Consider the following 18921-nt stretch of genomic DNA (forward strand, 5'->3'; position numbering starts at 1 on the left):
ATGCTAATCGTCTCACGCCCATGGTGCATGCAGGATCATGATGGGTTCGATGAAGCTTTGCGCGCGCTCAACGTGGACAGGTTGACTGAATTCCAGGAGGCTTCGCTATCATCTGCTGACTCGGTGGGAACAAATTTTGAAAAAAAAACCGAAAGGCCAAGGCGCCGGACTGAAAAAAAACAGAAAGGCCAAGGGCGCCGGTCTTTTGAAGTCAAACCTACTGTTTTTGGCACAGGACCGTCCTCAGTGTGCCGAATTCCGCAAGCGTGGGTAAGTCTCGCGGAGGTGCAGCACACACCGCTGCACATGGAGAGAGATCCTATAAGACCACGTCGTAAACATTTGGTATAGAATGGAACGGGCTGGAATCCAACTCTCTTTGCCTGATTATTGCTTGCACTCCCAGCATGACTCGAGGAACACATAACCAACTAGTGGGCGAATACAGAGGATGCGTAAATGTTGTGTAAAGCAAGCGGCATGTACACGTTCCGGTTCCGTGAAAGAGGTGGGACAACACAAGTTGACTATTCAGAATTCCGACCCATGCGATAAATTCCTCACAAAACTATGGTCGTTTTGTTTCGATTTATGTTTGAGGCGGCTCAGCGAAAGATTGTAGCCCATTATAAGGTTTGGTCAATTCCTGTCTACCTGGAAGGCACATCATGCTCTACACGTCCCAGCTCACGTCGGTTTGCGTCGGATGTCCGTAAAAATTACCGCGTGGTTAGGGCTAACAAGCCTTTCAGCACAACTAATATTTATCCGATGTGATATCAGGCGAATCCGGAGCCCATTAATCGCACAATGCTCCCAGCTGCAAAACATTTGGTGTAGCGCAAAACTTTCTGTGCCGTAATGCTGAATTTTGTTGTGTTTGTGTGTTCAGTTCAGAAACCATCCCATTTCACTTTCATACTTTTGCAGCTCACCAAATTACATCGTCCAGTGAAGCAATAATGCCTCTTGTGGAAAAAGTCTAGTGCAATATTTTCACAGCATTTCTGAGACCCCGGAATGCCTAAATGCCTAAACGGGGCTCAGAATTTTGGACTGGTACTCTGAAACTAAATACCCGATTGATTTAGTGCGTCAGGGACATGCAATATATTTCGGAGTTTCAATTCCATTGTGCGGACACTGAGCTCCAACCCGGAGCCCATCGAGGGGAGAAAGCTCCGAAACGTGCGCAAAGGCCCACCGGCAAGAAAATTGAAGTTGGTGTGAAGTTCAACTTTGTGGAGAATTGTCACACACGGTGCAGCTAAGATACAGATGTGGATATTTATTTGAAATCAATAGCACCTCCATCTCCGAGATTTCACATATATTGTTTAAATCACTTGTCTGGCTGATCTGCGCGGGCTTGCGTTCTACCTTCTGTCCTCGCAATGGTTGGTTCATTGTCCAGCTGATAATCTTTTGTTACAGGAGTTGATGTTACCAGAGAAATTTCAACACATTTTGCGTGTAATGAACACAAACATTGATGGGCAACGGAAAATAATGTATGCTATCTGCGCAATTAAGGGTTGCGGTCGCCGATATGCCACCGTTGTCTGCAAGAAGGCCGACATAGACTTAAACAAGCGCGCTGGGGAACTTACCGATGATGAAGTCGAAAAATTAGTGACTGTAATGGGGAATCCGAGGCAATACAAGGTACCCGTTTGGTTCTTGAATAGACAACGTGACATCGAAGACGGAAAAAGTTCCCAACTTATGTCTGGCGCGCTTGAAACAAAGCTACGCGAGGATCTTGAACGACTAAAGCGGATACGCGCTCACCGAGGTGTTCGGCACTATTGGGGGTGAGTTGGATATTGATCCACTGCTTCTATACATCCTCTGTTCATTCTGTTTAAAAGATTATACACGATGTTGGCTGTCCTAGCTCCTAAGTTGAATTGCCTTTCAGGCTATCCTTGGTAAGGCAGTTTGAACCACGACCACTGGATTTTTCGAGGCATCTGAAGGGAAGGAGTGGAAGGTGATGGAATACAGACATTGATGGTGCTTATGGTGTTACAAGTGTCAGGGGCTGGCCTAACGAACAGTGCCGCTGACGGCTTCTGGGTGGTATCCACTAGACCGAGATAAGTTGATGAGTGGCGAAAACACCCACCACCCCGACTATGGTGGTTCGGTTAGTTATACTCCTAGCGTGACTGCCTAACGAGACCAGAGTCCGTGCCATCTTCAGAATACCGCAAACTGCGGGGTGGACAACGTGCGACTTGGCGAAATATGTGGGGGAAGGTTTTGAGAGGCTTGCCTGTTGTTGGTTTGTGAAGATGATCGTTCAGCCGTAGTTCACTTTCGGTGCTTACCTGTCATGCCCCCAAGTGGGCGTGACTGCCTAACGAGACCAGAGTCCGTGCCATCTTCAGAATACCGCAAACTGCGGGGTGGACAACGTGCGACTTGGCGAAATATGTGGGGGAAGGTTTTGAGAGGCTTGCCTGTTGTTGGTTTGTGAAGATGATCGTTCAGCCGTAGTTCACTTTCGGTGCTTACCTGTCATGCCCGTGGAAGGAAGCACGAAGGCTGGGGTATTGCCAGGTTGTCCAAGCCTGGACGGCGGAAGTCGTATCACGGAACTGCTGGCCAGTGAATTCGCGCCCTAGACAGCCATCTCGCCTCTGTTGGTGTATTCCGCCTCTCGAAATTTGGTCCCGGTAACCTTTTAGGCTTGGCTGGAAACTTCGTAAATACACGGAATTCATTTGTCCGACCCAATGAACTCATGCTTGGTGTGTTCTGGGATGGAGAACGAATCCTCAGTCAGTGGCTATTTCCCGTCCCTCCACCAGAGTGAAAACCGTCCCTACCAACCGCGGTGAGTCAGTGGTCCTTTTTCAAGAAGTGTTCACGAGTGTGGATGCCACAAGTCAATTAGCTTGAGTCCTCTGAGACCAGATTCTCAGCGTGAATTTACTGACCTGAAGGTCTGTGGCTCGAACCCTATCTCTGACTTTCGAGTTCCCCTGTCTAGGCTTGGGTGGCAGTATCCCAGCCCTTGTGCAATCTTCGGGCGGCATGGCAGTTAGGCACCTAAAGGATGCTACAGCTGCGTTTCTTCTCTGCTTCATCATCATCATTAAAGACACTGGAGAGGGGACCTAGTGCTAGCTGCGCCGCTCATTTTGCACGGCGATATGTGAAACCGTGACCCGAGGGCAGGATTTCGGCCACAAAGGTGTCCCATTAACCATATCTTTCTACTCTGTCCCGAACCAAAGCTGGCATTTTGACGTTGGCAGCTTGAGTTTTGGCTGGGACTGCTTGCTGCAGGCAGACGTAACAAGAGGTTAAAAGGAAGCTCTCAGACCGACAGCAGCGAGACCCAGTAGTATGGATAATCACGTAACGAGGTTGTTCTGGGGCAAAGTCCTGCTGTGTTCTCTTGGTTGGAGTGTGAAGTCAATAGGGTGTTTACCCCAGGCGACAAGCGAGTTCATGTTTATGGGAGCACCAACATCGCCTTCCCCCGAAGAAGGATTACTGGGCAAATTTGGGCTTTAGAAACATTCGGACTGTTCAACAGTTGACCGCGACTACCGGTTGGTTATCAGGTTATCTGGGTGTTCGCACCCAGCCTCAGCATCTCGACTGCTTCTGTCCAGGCCTGCGCAATTTGAGAGTATCGCAGCCTTGATGCTTCATCTGGGTGACATGGCAGCTAGGCACTTAAAGGATGTTACTACTGGGCGATTGTTGCTGACACGATAGTGAGGAGGGCCTTACCATGGTGCAGCGGTTTGCGCAGCTCAGCGACCCACTGTCGCGGGGATACCCACCAAGTCCGCCATACCAGGCTGGTCAATCGTCATAGTTCTGACGAACACTCCTGATCCATCAGGTTGGAGGTTGGAACATGTGGCGACTTGTTGTGTAGGAGTGGTAGCCCATTTGCATTTCCCGCCAAGCAACGCTACCTTGCGATTATGCTTTTGAGTAAAGTTTTTGGTTGAAGACCCCAATCATCCTCCTGTTTAGGTGTGGGCGCCCTGACTGTCCCAACCATAACAGCCAAAAATACTCATACCACATCGGCCGTCCCATGATGCCATCAGTCGGGTCGCCTTACTCGTTGCATACAGCAGGGTGGGTAAGCAAAAACAGGCTACTGCTGACACCTTACCTTCTCTTTTTGCCCTCTCTCCCCACCTCACGAATAGCCCTGCCCTTGTAGGCGCAGCAGTTTGGAGTGATGACTCCGTTCGTCTTACATCGGTTTTGCGTGCAGCATCAGCTCGTCACATGGCGCCGCATCATCACATTGACAGCATGACATCGGTGTTCAGCACCGATGCCCCACTGCCGTACTTTGTACGTGGGCTGGGATACTGCCAGGGCGCCCACACCTAGACAACTGGACGCTTAGGGTCCTCAACCAAACCCTTTGGCTTAAAAGCCCGACCGCAAGACAGCAGTGTTTGGCGGGAAACACGAGTGCATTTCAGTTTGTACAGAACAAATCGCCACATTTTGCAAACCCCAACCTGGAGGGCCAGGAGACTGCGTTCGTCAGATCTCTTACCACTGACCAACCTGGTATGAGACTGAGTGTCGTGGGACACTCCCCATTATAGCTCAATGGGTCGCTGAGGTGCGAAAACCGTCACACCACGGTAAGGTCCAGTCTTTTCAAACCTCGACACCCAGTCTATCTGACCCCGTTTGATTTCCCCACTCTGAAGCAAGCAGGGCAACAAGCTGCTATTGCTCCCACACAGGACTCGCTTGGTATTGGTGTGTGCTGTATCTCAGAAGCAATTAGAGATGCAAGCACTGATTGAGTTGACTGCCCCACTCTGGCATTCACTCGCTTCCGGCTACGCACCTCCGGTGATCCAGAGGATGCTGCGGAATGTGCAGGGGTTGGAATCGTCCTAAGTCGCCGGGCAGATGTGTCCTCGCTTCACTGGATACCTGTTGATAGTTGTATCTTCCGGTTCGTCTGGCAACGTCTTTAAAGGGGTCTCACAAGCGTCAAGTTGATAGATGTCGTGTCTGCTTACGCTCCAACTGACTAGCTCAGATGCCGTCAAAGACAGGTTTTATGACACCCTGAATTCCCTGCTGAGGCGAGCTAAAACCTCATTGTGGTGGTTGCTGGAGATTTGAATGCTTGAGTGGACAGGTTTAACGTATCTCAACTAGAGGTCGATTGGGTCGGACTCGGTACGTAAGAACAGTGGGGAACGATTGCTTCAGCTATGTGCTGATCAGAGGCTGCTTTTTGCAGTACTACCGAAATAGTTGAATTCGTCCGGCCACATGGTGTCCCAACGACAGACGGGTCACAAACTCAAATCGATCACATCGCCATCAGTTGTCGATTGGATGGATCAATAACTGACTGCCTTTCATTTTAGAGCACATTTGTGGATTCAGACCACGCGCTCGTCCGGTTTAGCTTCTCTCTACGTTTTCCAGGGCTGCGTAAGGTGCAGACAAATCGCTTGACAACTGAAAGACTGGCAAAAACCAGAATCGTCTTAATAATAATAATCGTTCAGCTGTAGCGCCCTTTCGGTGCCTAGCTGCCATGCCACCCGAAGGAAGCACGAGGGCTGGGATACTGTCAGGTTGCCCAAGCCTAGACAGGGGAAGTCGAGTGGCGGAGGTCGGGTTCGAACCACGGACCTTCCGGTCAGTAAATTCGTGCTCTAACCACTTGAGCCATCGTCTTATAGAGTCTCTTCCGAAGGCTCCACCATCAAATGCGAACTCATACTGGGACGAGATTGCTACTTCTTTGCATAGTTCTGGGAATATTGTTTGTGGCACAACACCATGCTCACTCAGACACCAGATATAGGACCGAACGATGACACTGCTTAGCTCTCAGAGATATATCCCAGCCGGTCCCGAACGTAACTTGATGTGACGAATTATCAGACGTCAAGTGAAAGCGAGCCTGCGAGCCGACCGTGAAGTATGGTGGACACAAAGCCTAGGAACTAGAAAAGGCCCAGAAAGCCGGTATTGCCCGAAGATTATTTCGGTTGATCCGTGCGACCGGCCTCCGGAAACCACCTGTGAGCGAACCATCAAGGATCGAAGGGGAGTGACCATCTCGAATAAAGAAGAACACCTCCACCGTTGGGTCGAATGATTCGAAGAACAATTGTCATGGCCACCAGCTGGCTTCCATCTGGAGCCCACAGGTGACTGAGAACCCTGGACGGTAAACGTGGAATCTACGGTCTCGGAGGTTTATGACTGCATATGTTCTCTTAAGCGTCACCGAGCCTCTGGTCCGGATAATCTCCCACCGGCATAGATCAAAGGTGGGGATGAAATCTTAAGTCAGCGCTTGTCTGATCTGTTTGTTTTCATTCGTCAAAAGGAATCTGTTTCAGGCAACTGGGGAGAGTCCTCGATAGTGCCCGTTTTTTAAAAGGGGGCTTGCAGTGAAACCACAGGGGGATCAGCTTGATCCCGGTCGTAACGAGACTGCTGGTGTCACTTGTGCTTCTTCGCCTTACGGTGGCTGGTGAAACACTGACTCGAGAGCAGCCAGCGGAATTCCGGCATGGTAGGGGTTGCGTTGACCAAATCTTTACACCCGTCAGGTGCTAGAACAACGCCGTACGTATAAGCGCCCAACAATTCTAGTGTTTCTGGATTTCCAAGGCGCATTAGACTCGGATGACCGGTTTGTTCTGCTTGAGCCGCTTGCTCAGATGTCCCGCAAGTTCATGAACATAATGTGAAGGTAGATGTTGAGTTCTCCAAAAGCTTCGGAAAGTAAAGTGGTGTCCGTAGGTATNGGTTTAACTTGATGGTCAATGGAATCATGGAACGAACGCTGGAAGATATCCAAGACCCCGGTGTCCAGATAACCTGTGAAGGAAGCATAGAGGCATGCTCCTGGACATGCAGTCACTGAACGTGCCACCTACAATCCAGGGAGAGGTACTGGAAGCTGTGGAGCGTTTTGTGTATCTTGGGAGGTGTATTAGTTCTGATTGTAGTGTGACCGATAAGATCAATGCACGAACCTGCAAGGCTGATTTGAGACACCTATGAATCTCAGGGGATGTGCGTGTCAAGCTAAGTGCGGGTTGTTTTTTTGTATGGCTGTGAGACTGGCCCGTTCGAGACGTCGACGATCGCTATCTCAGTACCATAGCTCATATGGGTCGGTGTCAGCGCCTCTAACGAGGCAGTTAGAAAGTGAGTTTTCGGCTGTGCAACGGGTACTTCAATGGAAGAATGTGTTCAGCACCAGAAGCTGCGTTGGTTGGGACATATATTGTGTGTACCCAACCATAATTTGCGGAAGAGTGTTGTTTTCCATGCCCGGTGCAGACTTGCAGAAGCAAAGAGGTGGCAACCCTTGATGTGGCAGAGGGGTATGAAAGAAATCACTAAGCGCTTGGGCGCTGTTGGTACTACTCGTCTCCCCGGATGGGGACCGCGTGATCCTCACTGCGTTTGGTTGGGACGCTGCAAGATATGGCTGCCAACTGATGTCAGTTGCGATCTTGTAAGTTTCTATCCAGACTGCCTAAATGTGTGTTTGTAGGTGTAGGCACCTTGGGTTGATTGTAGTAAGCTGGCACTGAATCCCTTCCCCATCCACGTTTATTTTTTTCTTCACAATAAGGCTTTCAAATAAGTCATGGTTGTATGGCAGCGAATCATCGGTGTTGAACACCGATGTCTTGGTGTCGATGATGATGATGACCGGAGTCCTCATTTTCAGATCTCTTCGAGCGCGAATCTTTTCGTTTTAAGGAAAGCTCTTCCCATTCCGGTTTAACTTGATGGTCAATGGAATCATGGAACGAACGCTGGAAGATATCCAAGACCCCGGTGTCCAGATAACCTGTGAAGGAAGCATAGAGGCATGCTCCTGGACATGCAGTCACTGAACGTGCCACCTACAATCCAGGGAGAGGTACTGGAAGCTGTGGAGCGTTTTGTGTATCTTGGGAGGTGTATTAGTTCTGATTGTAGTGTGACCGATAAGATCAATGCACGAACCTGCAAGGCTGATTTGAGACACCTATGAATCTCAGGGGATGTGCGTGTCAAGCTAAGTGCGGGTTGTTTTTTTGTATGGCTGTGAGACTGGCCCGTTCGAGACGTCGACGATCGCTATCTCAGTACCATAGCTCATATGGGTCGGTGTCAGCGCCTCTAACGGGGCAGTTAGAAAGGGAGTTTTCGGCTGTGCAACGGGAACTTCAATGGAAGAATGTGTTCAGCACCAGAAGCTGCGTTGGTTGGGACATATATTGTGTGTACCCAACCATAATTTGCGGAAGAGTGTTGTTTTCCATGCCCGGTGCAGACTTGCAGAAGCAAAGAGGTGGCAACCCTTGATGTGGCAGAGGGGTATGAAAGAAATCACTAAGCGCTTGGGCGCTGTTGGTACTACTCGTCTCCCCGGATGGGGACCGCGTGATCCTCACTGCGTTTGGTTGGGACGCTGCAAGATATGGCTGCCAACTGATGTCAGTTGCGATCTTGTAAGTTTCTATCCAGACTGCCTAAATGTGTGTTTGTAGGTGTAGGCACCTTGGGTTGATTGTAGTAAGCTGGCACTGAATCCCTTCCCCATCCACGTTTATTTTTTTCTTCACAATAAGGCTTTCAAATAAGTCATGGTTGTATGGCAGCGAATCATCGGTGTTGAACACAGATGTCATGCTGTCGATGATGATGATGACCGGAGTCCTCATTTTCAGATCTCTTCGAGCGCGAATCTTTTCGTTTTAAGGAAAGAAGCGCAAGCGTTACTATGAACAGTGTACGTTTGGCGACAGTTGAGTGATTCCAGGTCGAGATTGGAAGGAAGACGGAATAGGATGGCGCAATCTACGCTTTACTCGTGCAACAGCTATAGTACACGAGCTGTTAATGATATATGAGGAGTATGGTTTACGTATTTATGACACCAGGGTCATCCACTTGTTGGGCATGTGTTCCGCGCATTGCACGGTTTTGCATCTAGGCGTACTGTCTCCCTTATGACGAAACGAAGTATTTCGGTTTTGGGGCTATGATCCTTCGAAAGAGCAACGGAATGGAAACCTTAAGTTACCAGGATGGAGGTGTTTCTTGCGGGCTTCGTATCTGCATAAGATCTGTGAGTACCACTTGCACTCATACCGAACGTCTCAGAGCGTTCAACACCCAAGACCACTAGCAATATAGCAGTTGGAGTACTAGGGTATGCTCCTATAATGGACTGAGCCAATAAACCAATATTATTGGTACTACCTACCTACCATAAACGTACATATGAGCCTTATTCACTGCTGCGTGTTGTGTCTACCACCTTCGTTTCCGCCGGAGAAATCTCTGTCCTTTGTGCTTTTGACGCATATTAACAGTAGCTGATAATGATGTTAGTGGGTCGTTCAGTCGATTCATGCACGCCTTATCTGTGAACGTATATCGACATTCATCTTGCTCTTACGAGACTTTTTCCATGTTCCGTAAATGTTTCCACCACCGTATAAAGTATCAGACTGGGATTTTCAGTCCTCGTTCACAAACCCAGGTAATGGAAGCTAGGTTTGTTGGCTGGTCTACTCTTTTGGACAGCTGCATGAACCTTGACTACAACTGGCAAAATTCGTATATGATAGTTAGCTGTTAGAATAGTCTCGACAAACCCTAGAAGGCCTGCTAACAAACCGACCACTGACCTCTCAAATTGAACGCATTCAGTTGCCTGGGTGATGTGGCCATAATTTCTCGCAGTGCGTAAGGATGTTGATGCGTCCACCCAATAAGTATCGCTTACTAAGTTATTTCATGTTTTGGCGTAGCAACAATAGCTGTGTGGCACGCATGCTATGGAGAAATACCACCACTGATTGATTACATTTTTATGTGGATTCTTGAGGTGCCTAGAGGAAACCACTTCTGTATTCCTAAGTAATATTGTCCTGTTTTTTGTTTTAGTCTGCGGGTTCGTGGTCAACGCACGAAGACTACCGGTCGTCGTGGACGCACCGTTGGTGTGTCGAGGAAGAAATAAAGGCTTGTAATTTATACTTAAGATACAGGATGATGCTGATCGACTTGGCCTTTTTGTTGTTTCTGGGTTATTATATGTGAAGCATCGGTGTTGAACACAGATGTCATGCTGTCGATGATGATGATAATATGTGGTGAGCTGCCACATTTTTGCACTGTCAACTGCTGTGATTCAGCCATGTGTTACGCATATCAAAACATCGCGACCGATATAAGTATAATTCTCAACACTTTCAACATAGCGCAAACTACGAGATGGACAAATGTGTGACGGTATCAAGATCCGGAATTGACTATGAAGAGTTCGTTTGGTGCGGTCCGCCTTTCACTACGGGGTCTTTTTAAGCCCCTTGCGTTTGGCTGTCGCGGATTACTTTGGAGACGTAGGCACGTGAGAGTGCTTGGGACAGACTGGCACCAGATCCCTTTATCCACTGTTTCTGACCTAATACAATCGAGTAAACCCTGTGGGCGGACGTCAGTAAAGCATCGGTGTTTATCTGATGAGTTTTGTGCCACGTGTTGATTGTGACGTTCACTCAGTGCATGGAGCTCATCTAGAGCCACATTAAGCTCCCCGAAAACGCAATTTCCCATTAGGTTTAATTTCATTTTGGCCTCTCTGGAAGGTCAGGCTCTTGGTCATGCCTATAAGTCCAAACCAACTGTTTCTTTAGCAATCATTCTGGACAGTCTGCTACTGTCCATATTTGAGAACATTAAAAATATGGAGACGGGAGTACTGGTTCTTCTACCATTTATTTACCAACTTCTGGCCCATATATTTTCTGGAATTTCTATACAGATGGAGCATATCTTCAGGTCTGTTCACATAGAAATCAATTATTTCCGGAGTTTCAAAGAATATCCCCATGGTTTTTTTTCGTATCAGTTGACTAGTACCCAACTGGAATGGAAAACAGTGTTCCGCGTTTATCGCTAATGGGGAATGTCTTCCGCATGTTTAAACAGCGTTGGTCAATCTGCAACGAGTTCTCTTTGACTGCTATACTCTGTTCCAACGAGACTTTGTTGCGTCTCAGGCGTGAAAGGCTGACTTGTGTTTGGTCTAGTTTGTCCTTCATTTGTCGAATGGCCTGGCGGATTTGCATGATTTCCTCCTGGAGACTAAAACGCAAAAGGTGGTAGATGTGTCATTTAATTCAAGGGCTTTGCGAGATTCTATTGCAGACCGACCATTGATTGCGATTCAACAAACAGAATGTCCTAAGTCCGTACGCCGTTTAGTTTGAGGAGAAATTCTGGAGGCCTTCCGTTTGCTGCGGGTTCGTGATTATTTCAATGCGACCTGAATAGCTCAGGGTATGCGTCAGGCCTAGATGGGTGTAGGTTATATGGGCTCTACTTCGAGTAGGGATTCTCAGTTACACGCCTCACTCATTTGAACTTGCAACCGGAACCCATGCCTTGGTAATCAGCGGAGATTGGTGTGCGGCACTCACTAATAGCCTCACGGAGTTCACAGCGCTCTAGCTAGGTAAGCCAAACAAACATCCGTAGGGTTGTCCAGTTGTTCCCATACTTGACCCAGTATTGACCAAGTAAAGGATCCTGTCATAGTGTCTGGCAATTAATACCTGGGATATTGACAGTTTGAAGTGATTTCAGTTAAACTAGACTCACATCACGATCGATCGGGTTTCGGACCGTTTTGTGTACACTCAACGGTCAGTCTGATTACGGCTGGAAACACTGCTGTTTGAAGTTGTGCGCTACTTACAAGTTTGAGGTCATAAAACATAGGAATGGTCGTTCTAGGACACAGATGTGGTCACCAGACTTGCGTAGGGAACAACAGGCGTACAGTTCGCAACCCAGTGTGTTGCAGTTCGAAAACATACATTCCAATAATATTTCACATTGGATGTTGTGACCTATCTGACCGTCCGAGGCATGTCTGTCTTTCCGACCGTTTTATGAATGGAAATACCACAAGAGTTTTGCCTCCGGAATTCTACACATGTAACTAGTACTTTCTAAGTGGACTTAGTGGTCTTCTATTGAAGGACCTCTTCAGGTCAGCACCTCTTAGACAAAGGGCATCGACTTCTTGCCAGATCTAGATGTCAACGTGTTGTCATGCCTAATCCCTGTTCCTACTTCCCTGATGAGTGCAGGACTAGGACAGCTGGGGATGCGGTATGCGTCATCAAGACATGGACTCAATTCTCTGACCTGTGCCGTATCTTCAGCTAAAGCTGAAGAACACTGTCTAGAAAGTATCCTAATCCCGGGCAACAGTACACCTGTAATGAAAATTGCCACACAGTCACTGGAGAGAAAAGGATTTATCTCAGGAAGTTATATCCTTGGTGGGAAACGTCCAGGGTGCTCACACCATCCACAATTCAAAGGAACACCTGGGCAGCATCCTCGGATGAGGTGCCCCCGTGGGATCAACTCAGTATCCTTCGCGAATCCTATACAGCACAATCCCAGGTCACGGACGCGCGCTAAGTAGACATTTCGGTGATAAGGCTGGTGTCGTCCTCCAACAACTCATGGTGAATATCATGGACTCCATCCAAGGAGACACGAAAGGCCTGTGGTGTCCAACGTGGACGGAGTCGCTTTCGTTCCGCGTTAGTGTTTCGGGGACCGTTCACGAGCCTTCTGCCAGCAAGGATTTGGAGTAGATTAATTGGCCCTAGTTTTAAGGGACGCTTAACTATTCCCAGATTAGTTGTAACAACCTAGGCAAGGTAAGACAAAGACTTTCCTTGAATAACGCCTCACCTGGCCCTGCGACCCGATAACGTTTCAAGACAGGAAGGCACATATGTATTTCAGAACCTGAAGTACTATCTAAGTTCGCCCATGATGGTTCGATTTAAATGAGTCGAAGGATTTAGCTACGGAGACAGACGACCACTAAAACACACCAGCACCTTTGATGACCTCACTAACAACCTGCACTTTGTATCCCTTTTGTGTAAAACACCTGTCGCATGTTCGTAGCCTTATCGGCTTGCAGCGCAGAAAGCTCTCATTCCAATAGATATTTCATCCTGCAAGTGAAGTTTGTCCTTGTGAAAAAGCCGAGGAGCACTGTGCAGCTGTTCCCGCCTTCATGGGAATCATCATGCATCTTATGAACCTCCGGAACGGTTAGTCACGAGGGATTATACTCTTCGGCCACCCTCTGCCGATCCACATGCGAGTCCCTACAATTCCCTTCTCAGTCTAAAGCTGCCATCTTTGCCCAGTGGTCGGGATTGAGTGTTGCAGTGATCTCGCGGGTTGAACTGGCTGGAACTATGTACCACGAGGTGCAACCATATCAGGAGGGCCAAAAAGAGAGCAGGCAGACCAAGAGCAGCAAGGTCTCGTGTCCTCTGTTCGCTCGATGGAAGTGGGAAGTCAGTAATGTGTTCCTCTAAGGTGACCAGCATGTCCATATTTATGGGAACACTAACGAGGAAGGACTACTGAGTACGGGTGGGCCCTGTACTACAGGCCCTAAAAACCGCACACTCGGGTCGTTCAACAGTTGGCCGTGATTACCGGTTGGTCATCCAATACGGTCGAAAACAAAAACCTCTCCATGAGCTCGGTACGGCTCCAAACGCATCTGTTGTACATGGCAGCATCGAGGATGAGACATCCATGCTTTATCCTTGGCACTAGGCGGGCCCGTTGCAGTCGAACAACGAACGACCCTTCCAATAGCGCTCTGACTAGCTGATTCTGATCACTGATTTTCAACACTAACACTCGCACTCCGTAATCTGTGGGAAATTAATGCTATGCGGGTGGCGGGAACGTCAATGGAGAGGGTAATGTAAAAAATGGGTGTTCTGGTGGTGTTCACTGCTGTATGTCCCACCTCCGATACGATCAGATGACCTTCGGATATCGGTGAGGTCGCTAGTCTTGACTGATGCTGGGAAATACACACCAACAGACGAGTACGGTGGCAACTGCAAACCCCTTTCGACTGCAAAGTGTAGAGTGCTGTTGCGCGAGTGGGTGGGCTAGAACCCGAACCTCATTGGCTTGTGGATAGGCCGATTGAGGCAGCAGATTATTTCGTATACATGAGTATCTGTATCAGCCCCTGTGGTCTAACCAGATGCGTTCTTCCATCCGGATTGGGAGGTTCAGGACAGTTTTTGCAATCTCTGTGGGCTTACGGACCGAGTTTAAATGTGTTTGCGTCCCACATTGTTATATGGGTGGCTGGCCGACTCACACCTAAGTTTTTAAAATACTTTCAGTGTTTGACCGTCGTTGTCTTCGGAGAATTGTCAAAGTCTGATGGGAATAGGGGGTTTAAATGCTGAACTGTGTAGAATGGTTTTCGAAGGAAATAACTCACCCACTATAGATGAACTGATCACATTTCACGGCCTGGTCACGTGCTCCTTATACCAGTCCACCGACATCCTTGGAGAGCCGTTTTGGCACATAGTTTCCCCTCCCAATCTTTCCAGTGTAAGGTTCACTGTCCCTCATGGATTCACATCTCAATGATATTTTTGCTGCTTGCGATGCGTAAAGTTACATTCTTGTCTCCCCGTATTCCTGGCGAACAAAATTATGTGGTTATAACCACCGTGCAACATGAACGCGGTTTTACGTCGATGATTCTCCTTCCGTTTCTTATTTACTCTAGCTTCTTCCTCCATGGTGGAATGCCAATAAGTCAGCAATGTTTGCTGTCACTGTCCATGGTGACGGTGACTGCATCAGAATGGATCATGCACGATAGCTACTACATTTCATTACATGATTATGACGAAGCTGGTTATATTAGGAAAACATCCACTTCCTCGGATGACCGCTCTCTTCGCCTGACATAGAACCAAATTAAACAATTCAGGCTGAAAATAATAATCATATACTCAACTCACCTCTTCATCGGGTCATCATAACACAGTTCAACATTCTGTCTCCTAGTTCTTTCAGCCAAGCGGGTCTCAGCAAGCTTAAGGGGTTTCAGCTTGTCTTCCATGCTACCACGAAGGAACTGTTCCAATTGCTCTGTGTCATACAGTTCTTGCATCACCTAAAGGTTAGGTTAGTTTGTGGGGTTACGTGAATGCTCACTCAGGAACCTTTTTCAGAGCGGATCTCAATTGATCTCTTGCAGCTACTGTTTCCGCAATTCGTGTCTGTAGCGCATTATTGACGGTAGTGAACTGGCCGTAAATCGTGCTGTTCACGTTTCGCATGAGACGATCAATGGCATCTCTGAGTTGTTCTGAGGCGACTCGCTGCTTTTGCGATCGCTGCAGATTGCCTTTGGAAAATTCAACCCAGGATCCCGGGATACTGTTTCTGTAGGAATAGATAATCGAAAAGTTATCGTTGCCGTTGACATACTCATACAATTAAGCAGGGGGATTTTTTAATCTTGGAGTTTGAGCAGTGTTCAGATGGCCCTCTTACGTGTTCGTGGTTTTACTCGTATCTGGGTTACCGCTATAAAGTATTGTTTTCTATCCCCGTTCCTGGTAAGCATCACTATCCACTTCATCCCTATCAGACTTACAGAAAATCACCTCTTTTCAGAAGGAGAAATTGGAAATCAGATGCAACTCCATCAGCGCCGCTAGTTTCAGATGACGTCGGACTTGGGGTTCCAGGTGCACCTAACAGCTCTACAAGTTGCTGTTTCATTCCTTGTACCTCACCTATGAAAGAATGTGGACGAACTAAGCCGCATTGTCAGGAAAAACCCACTAGACTTACGTTGTTCAGGAAACATCTGTTGAGCTTACAATGGGCCTCCTTGTGCACGCTATTGCCGCTCTGGACAGGCAGTTCCGAAGAGGGGTTTTAACTCAAATATGCCTCAAAAGTTCCTCCATGGATCGTTGTGAAGTGGTTTCTCAGGGATACTAAAATTTGGTGAGATTTTCTGAAGCTCGGAAGTGTTTCTCCTGCGAGTGGTCTGTCGCGCAGGAGCCAGCATGGAAGATGAGCTGAGCTCATCAGTAGTTCATCTTTCGTGTTTAGGATCCAGCAGGTGGGCGTAGATCACAAACCAAATACATCCCTAATAGACCATCAGCTGGCACATGAATTGAATAGACTTCTCATCTGCATAACGAACGTATGCTCCAGTTGATGCTCCTTTTGGCTTCAACTTAGTTCTCGATTTCAAAGTTTCTCAGCTGGGGATGCTATGCAAACGTATTTCGGAATGCATAAGATATTAAGTTTAATTAGGACACTTCTCACACCGCTTGTTTGATTTGAGATTCTTCTTCATTCATGTGCTAACTTTTGAGTAGATTTGTCACTAAAGTGAAACTTCAAATAGGTGTTCCAATGGTTGGAAGATATACATTCGAAAAGCGAATGAACAAAGACTATAGACGTTCACTGCCGTACACCTCATCTGAAAAATTAAATACGTAAGGTTTGTCCGCTTACGTATCATCCACAAGTTCTATCCCTTCATGTAATTTGATGCCGTCTGAGGAGTTGGATAATCCATATATTCTGTTGTCGATCCGATAAGCGTGGTTTTTGTTGGCCACATCCTTCTGTAATTCTTTTTGGGCTGCTTGACTTAACCTGTAAAATAATGGGTAGCGTGTGGTGTGATTTGTCTGGTCATTTTTAAGTCAATATTACTGAATTAGGTTTCCTTATCGGGTTACGGTTGCTCCTCTTCCGGGTTCCGACGTTCAATGCTGGCTAGTAGTTGGCCAGAATTAAAAATGAAATCTTTTAATAGCGAGTTCCACCATCCCCGTACACAATCCTCAATCCCGTTCATCTTTTTGCATGTGATTACTCAGTCTTTATCCTGACAGGCAACATTGAATTAGACATGCAATTTGGATGTGGCATCATATAAGTCATTCCATCTCGCCACGCCCAAATACAAATATAAACCCGGAGTTAAGGGCACGTAGAACACTGGCTTCATAGATAGCCCATCAATTACTTGATATTGAGCATTCTATCAAATAAGTAGCTGCATTCGATGTTGCGTACAGGATGGCGAACGCTAAGGCGCTGCAGTTGCTGAATCCATCGCCTTCAGAGAATAGAGACCAAAACTGTGTGTATGGAACGCATAGGTTATATCATTGGCATTTCTTAGGGTGGTTAATTTGCCTTCAGCATCCTGATGGTGAAGGCTCTTTTTCTGTTTTAATCATTCACCTGATATTGTTCTCTAGTGACATGTGGATAGATACAGCGAAATACACCGGGAGTATCGTTCACCAATTCATTTCGCTGTGCTGTGTGCTGTCTTCGAAATAGAATAATCGGTTTATAGTTGAGTCAGCATGGATTCATGGGGTTTTTAGAGCAGATTCATGCCAATGTGGATGGCACAAGGACTGTACGAAAGTGCCAATAACAAGAAACAGAAAACAACCTGCCATTGAGTTGCAGGTGGCAAATTTGCCTTCATTTGGCATCCATTCATTTTTGAACCATTTGACATACGGTAACCTCTGTATCTTCGAATCTGGGGATTTCCTCTCAGTAAATTAAGTCCATGATTTGAAGGGCTACTATTCATAGGGTTACTGGAAACTGGTCGACAAACCACGGCTGATTTTGCTCTTCTTGAAGGTAATCAGGTCGGTACAGTCTCATAAATTTCCGTCGACTTTGTGTCCAACTAGAACCCAAACTGTACGCAATTTTCTAGATACAATCATCTGCAAGCGAACCTGGTTTTAACGAAAGACTCGACTGAATACAGCTTGATCTGTCGATTTCGGTGTTCCCCCTGTGCATCAAATTCAGTCACATATTCCAAACGTGAAATTCAGTTGGGTTCAGCCGAGTCTCCCGTTAGAAACCAAATCAGCTTGCAAATTAGTGTACTTCACGAACTGTGTAGAACTGAGGTCCAAGTGAAGCATAGATTTGACGGAACCTGGAGACTGCTTAACTGATGAACCTCAAGAAGGGCGAAATAGACCGTCGGCTGTCAGAGATTTCAGTAACCGTATAGGTAGTGTTCCTTCAAGGGCATAAACGGCACTATTTCGAATGTCGTACTAACTGGAACATGAAACAGGCTTTGTGCAGAACATATTTGAGGAATAGCATAAACGCTAGGTTCATCTGTTCTCAAGGCCCAAAAAACGGTGGTGTTAGTGACGGAGTTCTGTTTGTAGGGCAGATGTCTTTCCTCTCAGCCTCAGCCCCTGCAACGCAGCCGAGATAACGCTATACTTCTAAAGATCCAAGGTGAATGCAGATGGCAGGAATTTCCAGTGCGCCTTAATGTATTGGAAAATTTTAGAAATATGATTAGTCTTAGCATAAATGGTTTTGTTTTCCGTATCGTACTGAAATAAGCGGCAAACACATGTTTCAAGAAAATTGAACTTACTTCAGTTGTATTTCCCCTTTTTCTGAATGTTGCTCCACCTGATTCATACATTCTTTAATCACCTGGATTTCCTGTCAAATAAAAATTCAATGGAGTGAACACCGCCCTATAAAATAGATTCGAATAGTACGATGCAGAGGTTTGCCATGTTTCCAGAATCTCACCTATCTGCAACTTTGAAGTTTCTCGCTATTCGGACGCTTCCCATTGTAACTGATCGTTATCCACAATGCTAGCGTGAGAACACTTGACTTCAACTGCTACCACTCTCGCTTGGCAGTAAGCTTGTTGCGCCGGTAAATTTTATCAGCATGTAAGTAGTCTCAGTTAGCTTCCAGCATTTTGAGACAAGGGGGGCTCGGTGGCAGAACTAACAAAACCCTACCGAAGTAATTTGAATACCACTGTAGACTTTTTTCTTTCTGAATTACACATGACCGATCATCATCATCATCATCATCATCATCATCATCATCATCATCATCGACAGCATGAAATCAGTGTTCAACACCGATGCTTCACTGCCGTACAACCATGACTTATTTGAAAGCCTTATTGTAGAGAAAAGAATAAAG

At 46.9% G+C, this 18921-nt stretch overlaps 2 protein-coding genes across 2 annotated transcripts in view; one reads left to right on the top strand and one right to left on the bottom strand.

Annotated features, from left to right (window-relative positions):
- Positions 1-1103: 1103 nt before the first annotated feature.
- T265_01451 (hypothetical protein) lies at positions 1104-10057 on the top strand (the record flags this gene model as incomplete). The annotated part of the gene is made up of 3 exons (XM_009165477.1): positions 1104-1220; positions 1435-1814; positions 9937-10057. The coding sequence occupies 3 exons, from the start codon at positions 1104-1106 to the stop codon at positions 10010-10012; spliced, it is 573 nt and encodes a 190-aa protein (XP_009163741.1).
- Positions 10058-10907: 850 nt separating this feature from the next.
- T265_01452 (hypothetical protein) overlaps positions 10908-18921 on the bottom strand; it is a gene marked incomplete at both ends in the record, with an annotated part of 25239 nt that continues 17225 nt past the window's right edge. Inside the window, 5 exons of the mRNA XM_009165478.1 lie at positions 10908-11139; positions 14886-15040; positions 15090-15312; positions 16414-16557; positions 18347-18417. Of these exons, the coding sequence (XP_009163742.1) occupies positions 10908-11139; positions 14886-15040; positions 15090-15312; positions 16414-16557; positions 18347-18417 (825 nt within the window). The remainder of the gene's footprint in view (positions 11140-14885; positions 15041-15089; positions 15313-16413; positions 16558-18346; positions 18418-18921) is intronic.

The sequence above is a fragment of the Opisthorchis viverrini genome (assembly GCF_000715545.1).
Source record: "Opisthorchis viverrini unplaced genomic scaffold opera_v5_15, whole genome shotgun sequence".
NCBI classification, from domain to species: domain Eukaryota; kingdom Metazoa; phylum Platyhelminthes; class Trematoda; order Opisthorchiida; family Opisthorchiidae; genus Opisthorchis; species Opisthorchis viverrini.